The sequence below is a fragment of the Rhinoderma darwinii genome, chromosome 1 (assembly GCF_050947455.1).
Source record: "Rhinoderma darwinii isolate aRhiDar2 chromosome 1, aRhiDar2.hap1, whole genome shotgun sequence".
NCBI lineage: Eukaryota > Metazoa > Chordata > Amphibia > Anura > Rhinodermatidae > Rhinoderma > Rhinoderma darwinii.
The window spans coordinates 220,625,059-220,644,316 of NC_134687.1; the positions used below are offsets into that span (position 1 = coordinate 220,625,059).

At 40.2% G+C, this 19,258-nt stretch overlaps 1 protein-coding gene across 1 annotated transcript in view; it reads left to right on the plus strand.

Moving 5' to 3' along the window:
• The window catches only part of FRAS1 (Fraser extracellular matrix complex subunit 1), a 457,569-nt gene that overhangs the window by 306,977 nt on the left and 131,334 nt on the right, over positions 1-19,258 (plus strand). The window contains exons 27-33 of the mRNA XM_075861759.1: positions 2,224-2,494; positions 3,667-3,751; positions 4,578-4,898; positions 7,687-7,840; positions 9,709-9,890; positions 14,817-14,933; positions 15,266-15,380. Of these exons, the coding sequence (XP_075717874.1) occupies positions 2,224-2,494; positions 3,667-3,751; positions 4,578-4,898; positions 7,687-7,840; positions 9,709-9,890; positions 14,817-14,933; positions 15,266-15,380 (1,245 nt within the window). The remainder of the gene's footprint in view (positions 1-2,223; positions 2,495-3,666; positions 3,752-4,577; positions 4,899-7,686; positions 7,841-9,708; positions 9,891-14,816; positions 14,934-15,265; positions 15,381-19,258) is intronic.

Consider the following 19,258-nt stretch of genomic DNA (forward strand, 5'->3'; position numbering starts at 1 on the left):
AAATTACATATTAACATTATTAATGGAGTCATTACGGTCGCGGCGATACCATATATGTGTACTTTTATTTATTTTTTACACTTTTACTAAATAAAACCACTTTTTATGGAAAAAAATGGTTTTATTTATTTTTTTACTGTAATTTTTATTAATCTTTATTTCACATTTATTATTTATTTCATTAGTCCCACTAGGGGACTTTACTGTGCGATGTTCAGATCGCTGCTATAATGCTCTGGTATACTTCGTATACCAGAGCATTATTGCCTGTCAGTGTAAATCTGACAGGCAATCTGTTAGGACGTGCCTCTGGCGCATCCTAACAGGCATATGTCCAGGGCAGACCTGGGGGCTTTTATCAAGCCCTCGGCTGCCATGACAACCCATCGGAGACCCGCGATTGCATTCGCGGGCCGCCGATGGGTGACAGAGGGAGCTCACTCCCTCTGTAAACAAGTTAAATGCCGCGGTCGCTATTGACGGGTTAAACGGCCGCGATCTAAGTAAGCTTCGATCGCGGGCGTTGGAGCAGGAGCTCAGCTGTCATCAGACAGCAGAGCCCCGGCTCCTGCCTGCACGGGAGACCCGTGCAGGACTTAGACTAGGCTAACGTGAAAAGGCGTCAGCCTAGCCTAAGGCCCCTTAGTGACGAACGTGAAAAGGCGTATTGTTGGTCACTAAGGGGTTAACATAATTTAAACTGCAAGGTGAGCACAGTAAAAAAAATAAAAAACACAAAAAAACTGTGGCGAAATTGCTATTTTTTTCCATTGCCTCCCAAAAAAGTCAGAATAAAAGTTAATCGATAAGTCCCATATACCCTAAAACAATACCAATGAAAAATACGTCTTGTCCCACGAAAAACAAGTCCTCATATCACTACATTGACGGAAAAATAAAAAATATTACGGCTCTTGGAAAGCGACGATGCAAAAACAAATCATTTTAGTTCAAAAGAGTTTTTATTGTGCAAAAGTAGTAAAAAAATCTCTAAATATGTGGTATCGTCATAATCGTACCGACCCATAGAATAAAGGTAATGTGTTATTTACGCCGCACAGTGAACGGTGTGAATTTAAAACACATAGAACAATGGCAGAATTTCAGGGTTTTTTTCTATCCCCCCCCCCAAAAAAAAAAGTTACTATAAGTTAATAAAATATGTACCCCAAAATGGTGCCATTAAAAAGTACAACAAATCCCGCAAATAACAAGTCCTCATGCAGCTATGTTGACGGAAAAATAAAAAAGTTATAGCTCTTTGAATGCGACTATAGAAAAACGAATAAAATAGCTTGGTCATTAGGGCCTAAAATGGGCTGGTCACTAAGGGGTTAACCATGAATCGTTTGATAGCAGATATGTGATGTTGTTAAATAGCGACAAATCGATTAAATATTGGGACTGTAACGTGTGTAAATACTTGCCTTTAATCTGAATTTGATTGCTTAAAGCAATCGCATCGAAGAATACTAATAAGAATATTTCCTTGTGTAAATAGACCTGTATGCTAGATTCACACTTTGTGTATTTTATTGAAGATTTTAGAGCGAAAGCCAAAAGTGGTTTCAAAAGGAATGGGAAATATATACCTTTCCTTCCTCCTGGATCCACTTCTGGCTTTGGCTCAAAAATCTGCACGAAAACCTGCAAAAAAAATACACAATGTGCGAATCCAGCCTACTGGTCTAGCTGAAATTCATAAATGTCGAAGCATTCAATAGATTGTAAATGTAACTACAACAATGTTTTTTGTTTTTTTTATTAACCGTGTTTCGTATAAAAAGAGCCACAATTGTTGCACACTAACACTTGAATACAACCATTAGGCCATGTTCACATGGAGTTTTTTGGACGCACATATTGTCTCATTTTACGTACCAAAACCGCGTTAAAAAATGTATGCTTAAAGCTTCCAATGGCTAATGAAATAACGCATTGTGTGAAAAAAAAAAAGCGCCATGTCAATTCTTGTCGAAAACGCAACAATTTTTAATTGTTTTTGCAGGTGTGTATGAGTCAGCATATTTTTAACCACACTCTAAAAGGTACAGCTGTTTAAAAAAAAGCTTAATTTTTTTCCCAAAAGATTTATGTTAATTAAAAACAGCCTAAAAAAGTGTGCCTTTTTTATGCAGATTGCGCAAATGGTTTTTTTTTCTGCCTACATTTTACTCCGTGTGAACATACTCTTGTGTTAAGATATTTTCTATTTTATTTCAGCTAACACACTTCCACCAGTTCTCCTAGTGAATGGCTCTTTTACTGTGGGCATTGGCGCTGTGAGGCCATTGGACCTTTCTTTTATGAATGTTCAAGATTTGGATAGTGAAGAGGCTAGTTTAACATTTCATGTTGTGACCGCTCCAGCCAATGGTCGGCTTGTGAAAATAACAAATGGCAAAGAGGTTCATCTCAACAAGGACACCCACTTCAGCTGGAAAGATCTGATTGAGCAAAGGGTGAGATTCAAACACAGCAAGGAGAAATCCAGGTAAGAACAATAAAACTTTTAGGGTATATTCACACGTAGGGGTTCAGAGGTATCAGTTGCTCCTGGGCCCTGGTGCCTCAGAGCCCAAATGTCTCTAAGCCACATACAAAGACACCAGTGTTATAAATGGCAAGTGGTAGTTGGGGGCCTGTTACAGATTTGGCACGGGGGCCCAGGAGCTTCAAGTTACGGCTCTGTCTACACTGCGGTCATATCACAGTTTATTACCACATTACCACAAAACTGCATCATTGTGCCACGATTTCGCACTAAATAGAAGCTGTAGAAGCCGTTCTGAGCAGAATCCGTCAGTGAGCTGCACTGACCGCGGGTCCTGTGTGGTCCTCAGCAATTTTCAGTTCTGATCAAGTCAAAGTGGATGTACGGGAAGGGGATAAATAGTGGAACGCTTTAATTTATTAGCCTTTTTATTTAATCAAGGTGTTTACAATGGGGCTCTAGTGAAATGTTGATTTTGTTGTGGCATTTGCTGTCAAATCTGCATTGCTTTTTACTGTTCTAATATTAATTTAAACTAAACAAAGGAATCCACTAAGCTTTTACAGTGCACCAGCTATATGAAGCGGGTAAAATATCTCTGAAATGTAAATAAATATTTTATTTCTAGATTTATTTATTTTTAAATCCGTTAATATACATTGTCCTGGTTTGTAGACTTGCCTATTCCTTTTATGTGGCTTCTGATAAAACAGCCCCCCTGCTGACCATAGCGGAATGTCGAAATAAGAAACAATAGGGTAGATTTACTGAGCTGTCTAAGATTTAAACACCTTGAACTTGAATCGGGCAGACTGAAGATGCGCCAAATTTATCCCAATGGCGCACGCTGTATGATCAATTTGGTGCGTCTCGCTAGACACTTTTCTCTTCCTTATACCAACCCTCAGTTGGCTTAGTTTTCTTTTAGTGCATTTTAAGTCACGTCCTCTTTTCTGCACAAAAATCTGTTCTTAAATTAGTCTAAAATGAAATGCACCAAATTGCGCCAAAATTTGGTGCATTTTCCTAGACATTGCGGAGGCAGAGACAGTAGTAAATGTTTTGTTAGCAAGGAGAAAAATGCTTTAAAAAGTCTTTGGTTGCAGCACAGCCGTAAATATTATATGAAGCCCACATTTAAGGATTTCTTTACATGTTTTACTTTCGTGTAGGAAAGGCTTCTTTTCAATAAAAATCAGTGATGGACAACTGTTCTCTCAGCCAAAAACAATCAACATACAAGCAGTGTCAACAAAGGTAATGTTTTTTTATTATCATCTACACCTCATGGCGTGGTCAGCAAAGTACATGCGGAATATCCGTGGATGAGAAAAGTATACAGATGTATATCCGTGGCGGGGCTTCACATTACCAGCTATAGCCGTAGTTCCTGTGATCTACTCTTAGAGATTGTATGGAGACACAAGCAGAAGTTGTATTCTAAAAGGATGAAACTGGGCAAATACATTGGTGCCTCCACCGCACGCTCACAGGGATTTATAGCAAGTGACTGCCTCATCAGCATTAAAAAACTTGTAATCCAGGCCTGAGCGCTGTTATTTGGGCAGTGTATGGCACCATTGTATGGGCACTGTATGATGACATTATTGGCACAGTATGATGGTGTTATGTGGGCACTGTATGGTGGTAATATTTGGACACTGCTTAGTACTGTTATTTTCATTAGTTAACAAGCACATCAGCACCTGTATCAGTAATGGCCAAGATTACATAGAATTTGCATATGTACATAACTGGTTTTCAGCCTCTGGACATAAACAAAAATATTTCCATTCAAGAACAACAGGCACATATCTTGAAAATTGTACACCAAACGTATATTAGAAATTTGCTGGGAACTAAACTGGGAATTTCATTGCATAATGAAAATAAAATAGTCTAAGTAAACCATTTCTTTGTCTGAACGGATTCTTCTATTCACGCTTATTTTATATCTTTTTGGACAGATTTTAATTTTGATGATTTTGGTTGCAAATGTATCGATTTACTATAGTACTTGGTGTTTTTGTTTAGTTAAATCACTACCCTCGTAAAGTATCGAATTCTTTTCCTGTCATGTCAGGCACCATATATCCTAAGGAATGAAGAATTAGTGGTTGGCAAAGGGGAAGTTGGCTCTATTACCGGTTCTGTCCTGGATCTAAGAGATGATGATAATCCCCAGGATGTTACAGTTATTGTTCTAACCGCTCCAAAATATGGACATCTGGTGATTCCACCTGGGAACACACCCATCCACAAATTCCGACTCGATGACATTACAAATGGAGCACTTCATTACATCCATGATGGCTCTGAAAGTCAATCAGATGTAATTGTCTTCCAGGCAAATGATGGATACTACTTCCAAAACATTCTGTTTCACATCAAAGTTGCTGAGAAGGTATTTATCCCAGAAAGATTTATAATGCCACTGACAATTTATTTGACACATGTATCATTTAGTTGTCTTGAAGTCGTATAAAACTGACAGTCATTTAACTGTAAAATACTGTTGCAGGAAGAGTAATGGAGCCTCATGCACATACATACAGACAAATGTGGCAGTTTAGCCCATAGCAATGGTATCACTTAAATCTCTGCTCTGGAAGAAATGAAAGATGAAATTTGATTGGTTGCTATAGGCAAAACTGACACTATTTCTCCTGTTTTTATTTATGATGCACAGTTTCTCCTGGTGGGTGACAACACAGGAGATGTGCTGCCGACTAGCGAAAATGTTTGGGTCACATAAAAGATGAAATCAGATGATAAACAATAGTTTGCTCGTTCATCGGCTGATCTGTGATCGGGAACTATCATTCTTACAAACGCTTGTTTAATCGATAATTAGCCCGTGTAAAAGTGCCTTAAGGTATTGACTTAATTCACATAAGTTAATTTGAGGTTATGACCTTTTTCTTACTTATTACCTCAAGGTGGTTCTGGTGCCAGGCAATGGCCCAAGCTTATTGAATGGGGTTGTCTAGGTTTGGGGCTGTTTTTTATACTGATTATGTATCCACAGGATAGGTCATCAGTATATGATAGGTGGGGGTCTGATACCAGGACCCAACACCTATCAGCTACACCGGGTGCAGGGGTCGGTGCTGGAAGCAGGAGGCTCCGACCATTGTATAGCGGCCGTGCTGTAGTACTGCAGGTCTGCTCCTATTCAAGTGAACAGCCCCCAAACTGAACAACCCCTTTAATTGCTATTAAGGGTTCCCTATGAAACCGTAACAATGGAAGCTCTAATGCACTATATGTATATCATTACCAAAATATAGAGGGAGCATTGTTCACAGAACATAAATATTTAAAAAGGATTTTGTGTATTCCGCATGATGTCAGGCTGGTCAGCAGGCCACTTATTCACCAATGCTTGTGGCATCAGATTTGTAGATGCTCATGTTAGTCGTAGTCTTCTGCAGTGGAGAATTCTGCGGTGGATCTTTAGAAATAATGCAGTGGATATTAAATCCTATTCTTTACTATTGGCAATGTACATTCAACTACTCATAACTGTCAAGTATCTTAATGCATCTACTTTTTGTTTTTAACGTGGATCAATATCACAGTATACTTATATATAGTTTGAGCTCCTAACCCAGCTGGAAAGGATCAGTGAAACTTTTTAAAGCTTCTGCTATGATCTGCTGTCTTCTATGCTATGTCTATTACCCAAATCTCTCCCTTCACTAACAGGAGCAATTCAAAGGACAGCCATAGGGAATAGAACATTTCTGGCAGTTACCCTCCTGGTGACATCAGCAGGATACGGTGCCTATAGTCTGTGAACAGAAAGAGAAGAGCAGTAAGGCCTCATGCACATGGCCATTTTAAAGATATTCAAAGCCACAGCAGGGCACCCATAGAATTGTATGAGGCCCTACAATACTTCTGGAGGCAGGAGAAGAGACCAAATCATACGTCTTCATGGTACATCATACGGTGGCACATGGAGTGCCTACAGTTCTGTTGTGTCCATTCTTCTCTCTTCCATTCACAGAATATAGGCATGGTAAATGGTACCAGATCAGATGATGCTCTACTTTATTACCTGGATCACTACTGCTTGTAAAGGGGCAATAAAAGTAGAACTGCAATGTCTCTTAGGGTATGTTCACACCTACTAAAAGAAATGGCTGAAAATTACAGACCTGTTTTCAATAGAAAACAGTCTCTGATTTCAAGGCATTTTTAATGCTGAATATGAAGCTTTTTTTTTAATTTGCAGCTTATTTTCAGGCTTTTTTGAACCGTTTTTTGAGGTGTTTTTTTTATAGCGTCAATAGAATATCAGTTCCAAAAATGCCCCGAAAAGTGGCATGCTACTTCTTTTTACGAGGCTTCTTTTTACAAGAAGTTTTTTAATTCAGCAGCGTAAAAATAAACTTCATATGAACAGCTCAGTGGATTTTCCATTGAAATCAATGGGAAACAGTTTGAAGGCTTATTTCAAGTGTATTTTGGAGCGCAAAATGAGGCTTTCACGCTCCAAAATAAGGCCCCATGCACACGAACGTGCTTTTGCGGCCGCTATTCCCCCGAAAATCCACAGGAGAATTGTGGGCTCATTCATTTCAATGGGCCCATTCACACGACCATGGTTTCCACGGTCCGTGCATGGCCCAGAAGCTCATAGAAAATAATTCACGCGGCCATGTGCACGGCCGTGATTTTCCAGGGGCGGACGGCCGCGGAGTGTCACCAGCGAACCACCTGCAAATCACGCACATTAATTTCTATGCGCCTGGAACGCAAAACACAGTCATGTGCATGGGCCCATTGAAATGAATGGGGCCGCAATTCACCCGCAGATTTGCAGGTGAATTGCGGCCGCAAAAATAAGTTTGTGTGCATGGGTCCTTAGATATTACACTATGATAAATAATAAATAAGTAATTCTAGTTACAGCCATCATTAATATTGTTATTATTATGAATTCTAGATGTTAAACTGAGTAATCTAACAGCGATGCAAAGTCAAAAGATAGAAGTTATTCTAATACATTGTGTCCATTAGAAATGTGCTGACACAAGCAGGGATTAGGAAATTAACATTTTAACGATTTACATTTCTTTGGGATATAAATACCCTGTAACAGCACATTTATTATGGTTGAAATTTGATGTGATGGACTGATTCCTAATCTTGCGCTTTTAACCCCTTTCTTTCCTTGATTACAGAGAAATGCCGGGATACAGCTTGTATTAAACTCAGCTGTTTGGGTTCCAGAGGGAGGAATGCTTCAGATTTCAAATAGACTCCTGCAAGCTAGGGCCTTTGGTGTGTCTGACTCTGATATCCTGTACACCATTACAAGTGAACATCCACAATTTGGTAATTAATCAATAACTTTTGTTGTGAATTTTCTCTGGTTTTTATACAGTTCGATACAGTTATTTGCTAATGTAGAAAATTCATTCATCTACACTCCTCCGCATTGAAATTGCAACACCAAGAGGGACAAGCCAAAGGTTTATGCAAATCGAAGAAGTAGCAGGTGTCGCTAAGATCTACAAATGATAACATTTTCAAGCACCTAGCTCCAATCTGTTGCATGTGCGAGGGACATAAAAGATAGAGTGAAAACAACGTTTTTTAGGCACAACAAACCTCAAAAATTAGATCAAGAGGTGTCGGATGATTGTGCGATGCCTCCTGTTCATCGATGTGCCAGTTATCGCCACTTGTCGCAAACTGAGAGGGACAGAATCCTTGAACTGAGACCTTGATTTATCACTCCGGCAGATCGCTACGCGCCTAGACAGAGATATCAGCGCTGTTCAATGCCGCGTGTCCCGGAGGTTGGGAGAAAAACAACGAACAGGAATAACAGCAAGAGGTGTGCGCAGGTGAAGTTCTGTACGGACGGATCGTCTGATTGGAAGAATGGCACGTAGTCATGCATTCTGTATTGCAAGTGAAATTGGACGTCACATCCCAAGCCTAGGGCCGCAACCAGTGTCGTCACAAACCATCAGAAAGTGTTTGAACGACATTTGGCTACGGGCCAAATTGCAAAGGGAACTGCCAATAGCAAATTTTGATGATTTGCGTGCCCAAGTGCATTCAGCGTGGCATAACATTCCTGACACAACCATTAATAACCTCATTGATAGCATGCCAAGGCGTGTAAGTGCGTGTATTTCTGCGTGTGACGCTCATACTCAATACTGAATAAATGAAGAGGTTTGGTATATTTTGGAATATTTTGTTTCCGTTTTTTTTTATCATTTGCATATCATTAAAATGTCTATCAATCCTGTGATTTCCACCATTCCAAAACTTTTCCTTCTTTGTGTTGCAATTTCAATGTTGAGGAGTGTATTATATCTTTTATTTATATATATATATATATATATATATATATATATATATATCTCATCGGTTATTTGACTGTTATCTGCAAACTTCTATATATCCTGACCTTTAGGGGTGCATTATTATTACTGGATTATGAGAGATGGGGTTTCACTCTCTCAATTACTTCAAAGTGCCTCACATTCTAAGGCTTTGTTCATATAGTGCTGCATTTGCTGCAGATTGTGCATGCATTTTTTAAACCCATACATACATACATACATATTATATATATATATATATATATATATATATATATATATATATATATATATATATATAAATTATTTATTTATTTTAGTTTAGATTCTGTTCCTGCTTTGGACGTAAACAATACATGCAAAATTTGTGTGCCTTAGGCCCTGTTCACACACAGTTTTTTTTGGTACAGATTTTGACACGGAATCAGCGCCAATAGGCGTCTGAAATCGCCCCCCCACATTGATTTAATAAGGAGGCAGAGGCTCTGTCTTTCCCGGGCAGCTTTAGGCTGCCCACGGGAAAAAAAGCGGCCTGTCCTTCCTTGACGCGGTTTCCGCCTCTGACCTTCCATTGAAATAAATGGAATGGCAGAAAAAACTTGTGGCGCTCGTTTTTGGGTGGTTTTCGCGGCGTTTTTTGCCTGTTGTCCTTGCATTAGATTCAATGGCCGCAGGTGAAAAACGCCGCGAAAAAACTTGGGAATATACGTTCAGGCAGTTCAAAATCTGATGCAGATTTTTTTCAGCCTGCAAAAATCTCTGTGTGAACAGGGCCTTACTGTATGGATGTTTTCCTGGTTTACATGAAAACCTGTTATGCTTAGAAACAGTCCTACAAAGACTTTCTAATGTTAATCATTGCAGGTGACGTTGTTCTTCTGGTTTCCATGTCAGCTGATGGTCCAGAAAATAGCTGGCAGCGATTGCCTGATGGCCGATTTGCCACACCAGCCACCTTTTTCACCCAGCAGGACATCAACGAGGGCCTTCTTTGGTACAGACATTCTGGTTCCCATTCACAAGGGAGAGACGCATTCAGTTTCCAGGTACAGTATTTTATAACTATTGTATGATGTTCCCTGCATTTTCTGTTAGAACTGATGTTTATTAGTGTTTGAAATGTTTTCCTAGTTACCTAAAGGGGTTGTACAGAGTTTAAAAAACATGACTGGTTTCTTCCAGAAATAGTGCCACATCTGTTTACTGGTTGTGTCTGGTGTTGCAGTTTAGCTCCATTAAAGTTAATTGGGCTCAGCTGCAACACCACACACAACCCATATACAGATGTGGCAGGATTTTTGGAAGAAAGCAGCCATGTTTTTCTCATCTTGTACAACACCTTTAATTTCTATACCATATTCTTTTAAATATAGCGTACCTTAGACTCAAAATGGACACGATGAGAGAGATTTACAAAAAAAATGTGGACTGATTCTGTTGCAATCCAAAACATGCAGGTAGGGAATTTAGATTGTGAGCCCCATTGGGGACAGTTGGTGATTACAACTTGTGTACAGCACTGTGGAAAATGTTGGTGCTATATAAGTAACATAAATAAATTGCACTAAAAAAGTGGAGTACTTGTTTATGTGTGTTAAATTTATTATGTCTTTTTTAACAATAGCTGATCCCAGGAGGTTTGAGCAGGAATTCGTCATAGAAATTAGTCCTATATTAGTCAAATTAGTACAGCTAACCAGAGCAAGTTGGTAATTTTGTTTGTTATACTTAGGCTTCGTCGACATCTGCATCAGGGTCTCGTTCTGATGTTCAGTCGAAGCTTCCCGTCAGAACGGGACCCTGACTGAAACAAACGGAAACCGTAGGTTTCCGTTTGCATAACCAGTGATTTAATTGGTGACGGATCCGGTGCCAATGGTTTCCTTTTGTCTCAGTTGTGCACTGTTTCCGTAGTTTTGACGGAATGATTAGCGTACTTGACTACGGTATTGATTCCGTCGAAACGATGGAACCCTTTCCCAACTGATCCAAAGGGAAACCATTGGCACCGGATCCGTCATCATTGAAATCAATGGTGATGCAAATGGAAACCTACGGTTTCCGTTTGTTTCAGCCGGGATTCCATTCTGACGGGCAGCTCAGACGGAACGTCAGAACCGGACCGTGGCGCTGATGTGAATGAAGCCTAACAAAGATTTTGTAATTTATCTGTTTAGTTGGAGCAGCCAAGTGACAGGAAGAAGTGCAAGGTTATCACAGATTTATCTTCTCAGAAACTGATGATAAAACTTTATTATTTATAGAGAATGCTGGTGACCGTTTTATCATCAGTTTCTAAGAAGCTAATTCAAAGGTGATAACCCTTATGGCTGCACAACCTTTTGTCACTTTTGCAAAAATAGCCACATTAATAGAACAAAAAAATTTTACGATTTTTGTAGGTAAAAAAACATAATCACCAAACTTTGGCTACTGCATAAGGATTCTAATTTACTAATATATGCTACAATTTGGGGGGAAATTCTATTTAACGTCTTAACCCCTTCACGACAGCCATACGGCTATATACGTTCCAACTGTCGATGCCCCGTGCAGTTGTCACGTACATAAACTTTGGCAGCGTGGAACGTGCATTAATGTGTGCAGCAATTTCCTGTCTGACAGCTCTCTACCCAATGGAGTCCCTGGCGAGAGCATTGCGAGCGCTCTGGCTAGGAACTACTGTCCTGGCAAAGCCCTTGACGTGGGCTTTGAGATGCCGGAATACACCCCCCTGTAGATAGCGTCACACTCCCCCTGTAGATAGCACCGCCTCCTGTAGATAACGCCACCCCCTGTAGATAATGTAAACCCCCCACCCCTTGTAGATATCGCCACCGATGCTCCCCCTAGGAGCGGAATGCCCGGCCAGAGCGTTGTTGACGCTTTGGCCGGGGATTGCGCTCCTAGTGGGAGCCCCTGACGTCACTGTCCATATATAGATAGTGACATACAGTGAAGGAAATAAGTATTTGATCCCTTGCTGATTTTGTAAGTTTGCCCACTGTCAAAGACATGAACAGTCTAGAATTTTTAGGCTAGGTTAATTTTACCAGTGAGAGAGAGATTATATTAAAAAAACAACAGAAAATCACATTGTCAAAATTATATATATTTATTTTCATTGTGCACAGAGAAATAAGTATTTGATCTCTTTGGCAAACAAGACTTAATACTTGGTAGCAAAATTTCTCCAAAGTGTCCCATAAGCTGTTTTTCAACAGGACGACGCAAGGCCGCATATTGCTTGTGCTATGGTGAGCAGCCTGCTTGGTCTAAACGTGCTACCACGGCCTGCAGCGTCTCTGGACTTGTCTCCCAACGAGCACATCTGGGACGTTATTGGTCGGCAATTGCAAAGGGAGCTGCCAGCAGCCAATCTTGATGATTTGAATGCCCAAGTGCATTTAGCATGGCATAACATTGCTCAGACCGCCATTAATAACCTCATTGATAGCATGGCAAGGCGTGTAATTGCGTGTATTTCTGCACGTGGCGCTCATACTCGATACTGAATAATTAAAGATGTTTGGAATATTTTTTTCTATTTTTTCATCATTTGCATATCATTAACATGTCTATCGATCCTGTGATTTACACAATTCCAAAACTTTTCCTTCTTAGTGTTGCAATTTCAATGTTGAGGAGTGAAGTTATGATATTCCAAGCGGTTGCAAATATATTATCGTTTAAAAAAGTGCATATGAGGAATGGAAAATTTTACCTGGATACAGGGGCATCAATGACTCTTGGTCATGAAACGGTTAACTTTGTATAGACAGAAATATATTTGTATACCTATTTGCCAGGAAGGCGAAGGATTACTAAACACACTGATATCCTTGGACAGTTTCTCTGCCTAGGAGATGAGCATCTGTTTTTTCCAGAAATTTGAGCATGTAGAGTACATCCCAGTCATTATTACAAGGACCTCTAGATAATTGTACTCTCACAATCCATCAGTACAGGTGATTAAAGCAATTTACAGAATAACTCACTAGATAATACAGACAGATAAGGAGCGACCTGGGAACATTTGATGCAAATGTAAGCAAATCTTTTTAACGCTCTTCTAAATTACTATCGTCTTGTCTCTTAATGAACTTGCTACCCACTGCTCTTAAAGGAAAATTATATATCTAACTTAGAACATAAAATGAACTTGTATTACACACCTGGTACAGTGTTTGCTTAAAAACACACTGATTATTAGTTCACTTACATAGCTGTGGGGGGGCGCTAACAGGGTGCAGAATGTAGAGGGGGCACAGCAAAAAAACTGACAGCAGACCCTGCTGCACTGGGTCCTGATGCTAGATGGCTCTAACTAGGATCGAGGAGGGTAAGTATTTAGTCTGGTCTGGGGTCTGAATATTTTTTTTTGTCTGATCTGGGGTTAAGTTAGGGGGTCTGAGGTCTGAAATTAATATAGGGGGACTGGAGTCTGAATATATTTAGAAGATCTGATCTGAGGCCTGATATTAATATACTGGTCTAGGGTCTGATTTTTATATAGGGGTCTGCTCTGTGGTGTGAAGTAATGTAAGTGTCTGAATTATGTTTGGCATCTGGTGAGGGGTTCGAATTAATTTTGGGGTTTAGTTAGGGCAGCAAATTTAAGTAAGTTCTAAATGTGCGTTTAAGTGTATATGTTTGTGTGTGGAGGAACCACACTGAATCTTTTTGTGAAGGAAAGCCTAGCTGCACCTCTGCTTCGCTATTTAAAAATATTGTGAGACAGAGTTGTAAATTATATCCTAAACTTAGAATGGAATGATCATACAGGCAGAAACTGCGCCAAATTATTCAGTGGTGCATGCTGTTTGATAAATTTGGCACATTTTGCTAGACAGGTTAGACACGTCTCTCTTCCTTATGCCACATTTTCATTGGCATATCTTACACCATTATAATGGCGCATGGCATTAATAAATTGGAGCATTTTATGACTCATCTTAACCACGCCCTCTTTTTTAGACTCTTTTTAAAACTTTCTAGTTAGGCCTATAAAGTCTGTAAAACACATAATAAATTTGGTGCACTGCATGTTAGCCAGTTTTTTAGGGTTGCTTCCAATCCTGAATCAATCCTTTTACAAGTGAACCAACACAGGGGTTCTCTGGGCATTTTATATTGATGGCCTATGCTTAGGATCGGTTATCAATATTAAATCAGTGCGGGGCCGACTCACGTCACGCTCACCAATCAGCTGTCTGAATGGAATGCGGCATTCGTCACCATGGCCTCTTCAGTGTTTACCAGGCAGCTCAGTCCTGTTCACTTCAATGGGATCGGAACGGCAATCCCAATCATAGCCGCTACGGAAGTGTATGATGCTGTGCCTGTTAACTATGAAAAGGCCAGGGCGGCAAACGCCGTGGCCCCATCAACTAGCTGACCAGTGGGGGTGCCCGGAGTTGGACCCCACCAATCTGATATTGATGACCTATCCTAAGGCTAGGCCATCAATATCAAATGCCCGGAGCACCCCTTTAAGGACTACATTTGTTGAAATTTGTTCTAATAGTGCTTAAAGGGTTATTCCTATTATTGAATGTTATGGCATATCGTTAGGTTATGCCATAAAATTCTAATCTGTGGGTGTCCGACCTCTGCACACACCTGCCGATCCTGTAAATTAAGGGGCCACAGGGCTAGTTTAGTACTGCTACGCATTCACAGTTTTTCCCTGCGCAGTGGCGCTTCTTATGGTGGGAAAACCCTTTTAAAGCCAGCAAAAGATCCACATGGAGTTGAAACTTATTATTTCTGTTCCTATGAAGCAGGGAATTATGAAAATTGATAAAGAATGCAAAGAATATAGGTTTAGCTTAAGGCAAAGGCGATTTATTTCATAAAAAAAACTTAAATATATAATTTCGGGGAAAAAGAATCCATTGACCTATATGAAGTAGAGAAAAATTCAGAATTCTGCTATGCTTACAATATTTTTGTTGTTTATATTTCTACAGATTTCCAGTGCATCAACAAATCATGCTCCCCAAGACAGACACATGTTTAGTATTGGTATTTTACCCAACCACCCAGAGGCACCACAACTATCTCCTGGATCCTCTCTCCACTTGACAGTAAGGAATAAACAATCAGCATACTTTATAAAATAATCCGCTTTTCTCAGACATGTGCCTATAAAGGTTCACTGCTACAATAATATCTGTAGTACATTATTATTAATTTAGCCATGATGTTTGTGACCGCAATATTGTCCCATAATGATTCATGTGTTTATACATGTGCTCCTGTCACTACTAATACAGGAACAGAACTGAAAAAAAAGAGTACAGTAATACGAGCAATGCTTTCTTTAGTCATACGCTGTTATGTCTGACCCTAAGTGACTGAATGTTATGAAGTGGGGGCCATGAAATTGCTTGATCAAATGAATGCACATATTTTGCAGGCTCTTGAAGACCGTATAACAGTGATCGGATCCCATTATCTGTCTTTTGTTGATTCTGAAAGCCCTGGTGAAAAAATATTCTACAATGTGACTGTTCCCTTACAAACAAATGAAGGTGAGGATACATATTGGTGGAAATGTCACGTTTTCCTCCATTTATGTGAGCACTTAGGAACCAATGCTTAGTAGCTAGGTTTAAGGTGGCCATACACATTAAATAACGCAAGTTTTACTGACCGATATTTCTCCCGACTCCCCCCATAAACATGCAAGCCTCAGCTAAGCATGCATGTTTACTTTAAATGGGGTGAGCGGAATAAGCTGCTGCAAGACACCTCTGGAGAGAGTCAAATGGCCTATACACATTAGATTGTCGTTCAATTCCACCGAGAACAGCGGCTTCCGTAAAGCTTTGTCTAATGCGTAAGGGCACCTTTAGACCTAAGGATTTTTCTGTGTTACCTACCTCTGTCATCATTTTGTTTCAGGAAATAAAAGAATTTATAACTATAACCACAAAAAAAGATGCTTTGCGACATGTGCCTTATTCAAATTCCCTTATGGCAAGTGGGCCTGTAAAAAAAGGGGGCATTTTCTTTAGAAATGTTGTTACTTTTTTAATGTAATTTAAGTGGCACTTTGATTATGGGTGGAATGTGACTGTAAAAGGTATGTTCACACAAGCTATTTTCAGCCATTTTTCGGGCCGTAAACGTCGCAAAAAATGTCTGAAAAGTCGGAAGTAGAACGCCTACAATCATCTGCCCATTGATTTCAATGGGAAATACGCATTTTGTTCCGTAAAAAAAAGTGCATGTCACTTCTTGAGCCGTTTTTGGAGCCATTTTTCATTGACTCAATAGTAAAATAGCTCCAAAAACTCCCGTAAAAAAACGCCGCAAAAAACTCGAGATTGATTTAAAAAAACGGCTGAAAATCAGGGGCTGTTTTCCCTTGAAAACAGCTCTGTATTTTCAGCCGTATTTTGTTAAGCGTGTGAACATACCCTAAGTGTAGCTTCACCTTTAAGCACCATTCTACATTCAGAGATAAAAAATATATTGCTTACCTGTCTTGAGTCACAGAATGTTTTATTTTCATCGAAGGCTGCATGTTTCCTACATGTTTGGTTCCTGTACATAGCTTTTTTTGGGTCATTTGCGCTATTCGTGGCATTATAGAAGTTTACCTTATATTGTGATCACTGGTTGTACACTCAACAGCTCTTGTGCTTCATTGACTGTTATCCCAGAAGGGTACACATGGTCAACAACCATACTCTGGTACACTACCTCCAGCCTAATCCATTCACACAAGACAGAATGCATTCCGTAGATTGTGTTTTATACACCATTTTCACCCTGCTTTTTCCATCTTTAAATGAGTTGGTGCTCACTGTAACCTCAGTGTCCTACTCTTAGATGACAGGGGTAGAACTTGTATTTATCACTTTGTGTCATATACTATGGTTTGATGCGCTGTGAGTTCAGAGATGCTCTTCGTCTCAGGGTTGGATTATGGGTAGATGCATTACCACCTAGGGCCCTCCCCCACCCTCCCCAAGACTATTATCATTTGGCACTTTATGATGGTATTATTTGAACACTGCATGGTACTCTAAGGGTATGTTCACACGGCCTATTTTCGGACGTTTTTCGGGCCGTAAACGCCCGAAAAATGGCCGAAAAATCGGAAGCAGAACGCCTCCAAACATCTGCCCATTGATTTCAATGGGAAAACGGCGTTCTGTTCCGACGGAGCGTTTTTCGCTGCATTTTTTTACGCGTAAAAAAACGGCTGCGAAAAAGAAGTGCAGGACACATCTTGGGACGTTTTTGGAGCCTTTTTCCATAGACTCTATTGAAAAAAGCTCCAAAAACGGCCGTAAAAAAACGCAGCAAAAATCGCGAGTCGCACAAAAAACGTCTGAAAATCAGGACCTGTTTTCTCTTGAAAACAGCTCCATATTTTGAGATGTTTTTGACTCTGCGTGTGAACATACCCTTAGGCTATGTTCACACAGAGTATTTTGGGGGAGGAATATCTGCCTCAAAATTCCGTTTGGAACTTTGAGGCAGATATTCCTCTCCCTGCACGCCGATTTTCGCGGCAATTATCGCGCCGTTTTTCGCCCGCGGCCATTGAGCGCCGCGGGCATAAAACAGCGAGAAATACGCTTTCTCCTGCCTCCCATTGAAGTCAATGGGAGGTCGGAGGCGGAAGCGCCCGAAGATAGGGCATGTCGCTTCTTTTTCCCGCGAGGCAGTTTTACTGCTCGCGGGAAAAAGACGCCGACGCCTCCCATTGAAATCAATGGGAGGCGTTCTCGGGCCGTTTCTGCCGAGTTTTGCGACGCGGTTTCCACGTCAAAAAACTCGGCAAAATACCCCGTGTGAACATAGCCTTATTGTGCATTTTATGGTAGCTTTTGGAAGACTTTTATTGTGATTGTTCTTCAGTTTGTAACCTTTAAAATGTATTGTAGCTGTATGACGTTCCATTGTAGTCTGGTAATAAGTAGTTTCTAAAAAAAACTCAACCACCCCATCTTGCTGCTACAATCATTCCAAAGTCAAAGTCCCTCTGATCGCATTTCTTTACCTATTATTTTGAGGCTCAATGCATACGATGCGTATTACGTGCGCTTTGCCGCGCGGATTTGCGTGCGGAAAATCCACAGCATAATACCGTACCAGCATAGTCAATGAGATTCCAGGAAATCTCATGTACACGCTGCAGTATTTTCGGGACGGAAATTTACCTGCGGTGCGTTTTTTTAGAATCCGCAGCATGTCAATTGATCTTGCATTTCCGCTTGCGAGTTGTATCTGCCTAGTGCTGCGGAAAATCGCACCAAAACCCGCAGCATGAAAACGCGCCGAAAAATGCATCAAAACGTGAAAAACGCACGATTAGGTGCTGTTTTTACTTGCGAATTTTCTGCGTATTGTTGCGGTTTTGGTGCGTATTTTCCGCAGCAAAATACGCAATGTATGCATGTAGTCTGAACCTCTTGACAATGTTTATTTCCTTGTTTGCGTTGAATTTACATAATAAGTAAGAGTAGAACTAATAATGTAGTCACTCATGATACCGCTGTCAGAGAGATAGATCGCTTTTTCTCCGGACTCTCCCATAAAATGCACACGCACTTATCTCCTGGCGGAACAAAGGATCTGATAATCTTCTCCACCATCTCCCAGACAATAAATGGGGCAAAAAAAAAAAAATGGTGGGTTTGGACTACATTTTTCTATTGTAAATGGCCAGCTTATGAGGCTTTGATAATGTACAGACTATTTAATACAATGATCTCGGCATCAAAGTACATTTCTCAAAGCTTTGTTGCCGTGGAGTCGAGTAATATAAATTGCCTGTAAGCACATCTAATAACAAGGATTTATGGTAAATCATTCTTTATTGAAGTTAATGAACTAGCTGCCGAAAATGTTAGGGATTAATAAAGTTGTGGAGAATCACCGCAGAAAGCTCACTAGATAAGTCATCCAAGCGTCAGCTAAATTAAATTCTCCTCACACATTACTGTCTAAGTCAGCCTTAAACAAAACAATATTGTATTTAACTTGATGGATTTCTTGTTTTGATGCTCCAGAGCTAACGTCACGTGGCGTGCATTCTTGGAAAATTCAGCAAGCTTTAAGCACACGACCTTAATTTTTATCCGCAATTACGAATCCGTAATTGCGGATAAAATACCCATTCATTTCTATCGGCCACGGACACCTTCCCGTATATTTACCATTGTGTCCAGGCCGTAGAAATGACCCACAAAAAGGACATGTCCGATTTTTCTCATTTATGGACTGTGCTCCCCTACTTATTACCGTAATGGTGACACTCTGTGGGGCCCGTCCGTGCTGTATTTATACACTGTTAATACTGCACGGTTGTGTGTATGAGGCCTAACTTATAGTTAACTTATGTTTGTGCCTCAAGATACACTATAGTAATAACCCTCGTGGAGTGCATTAC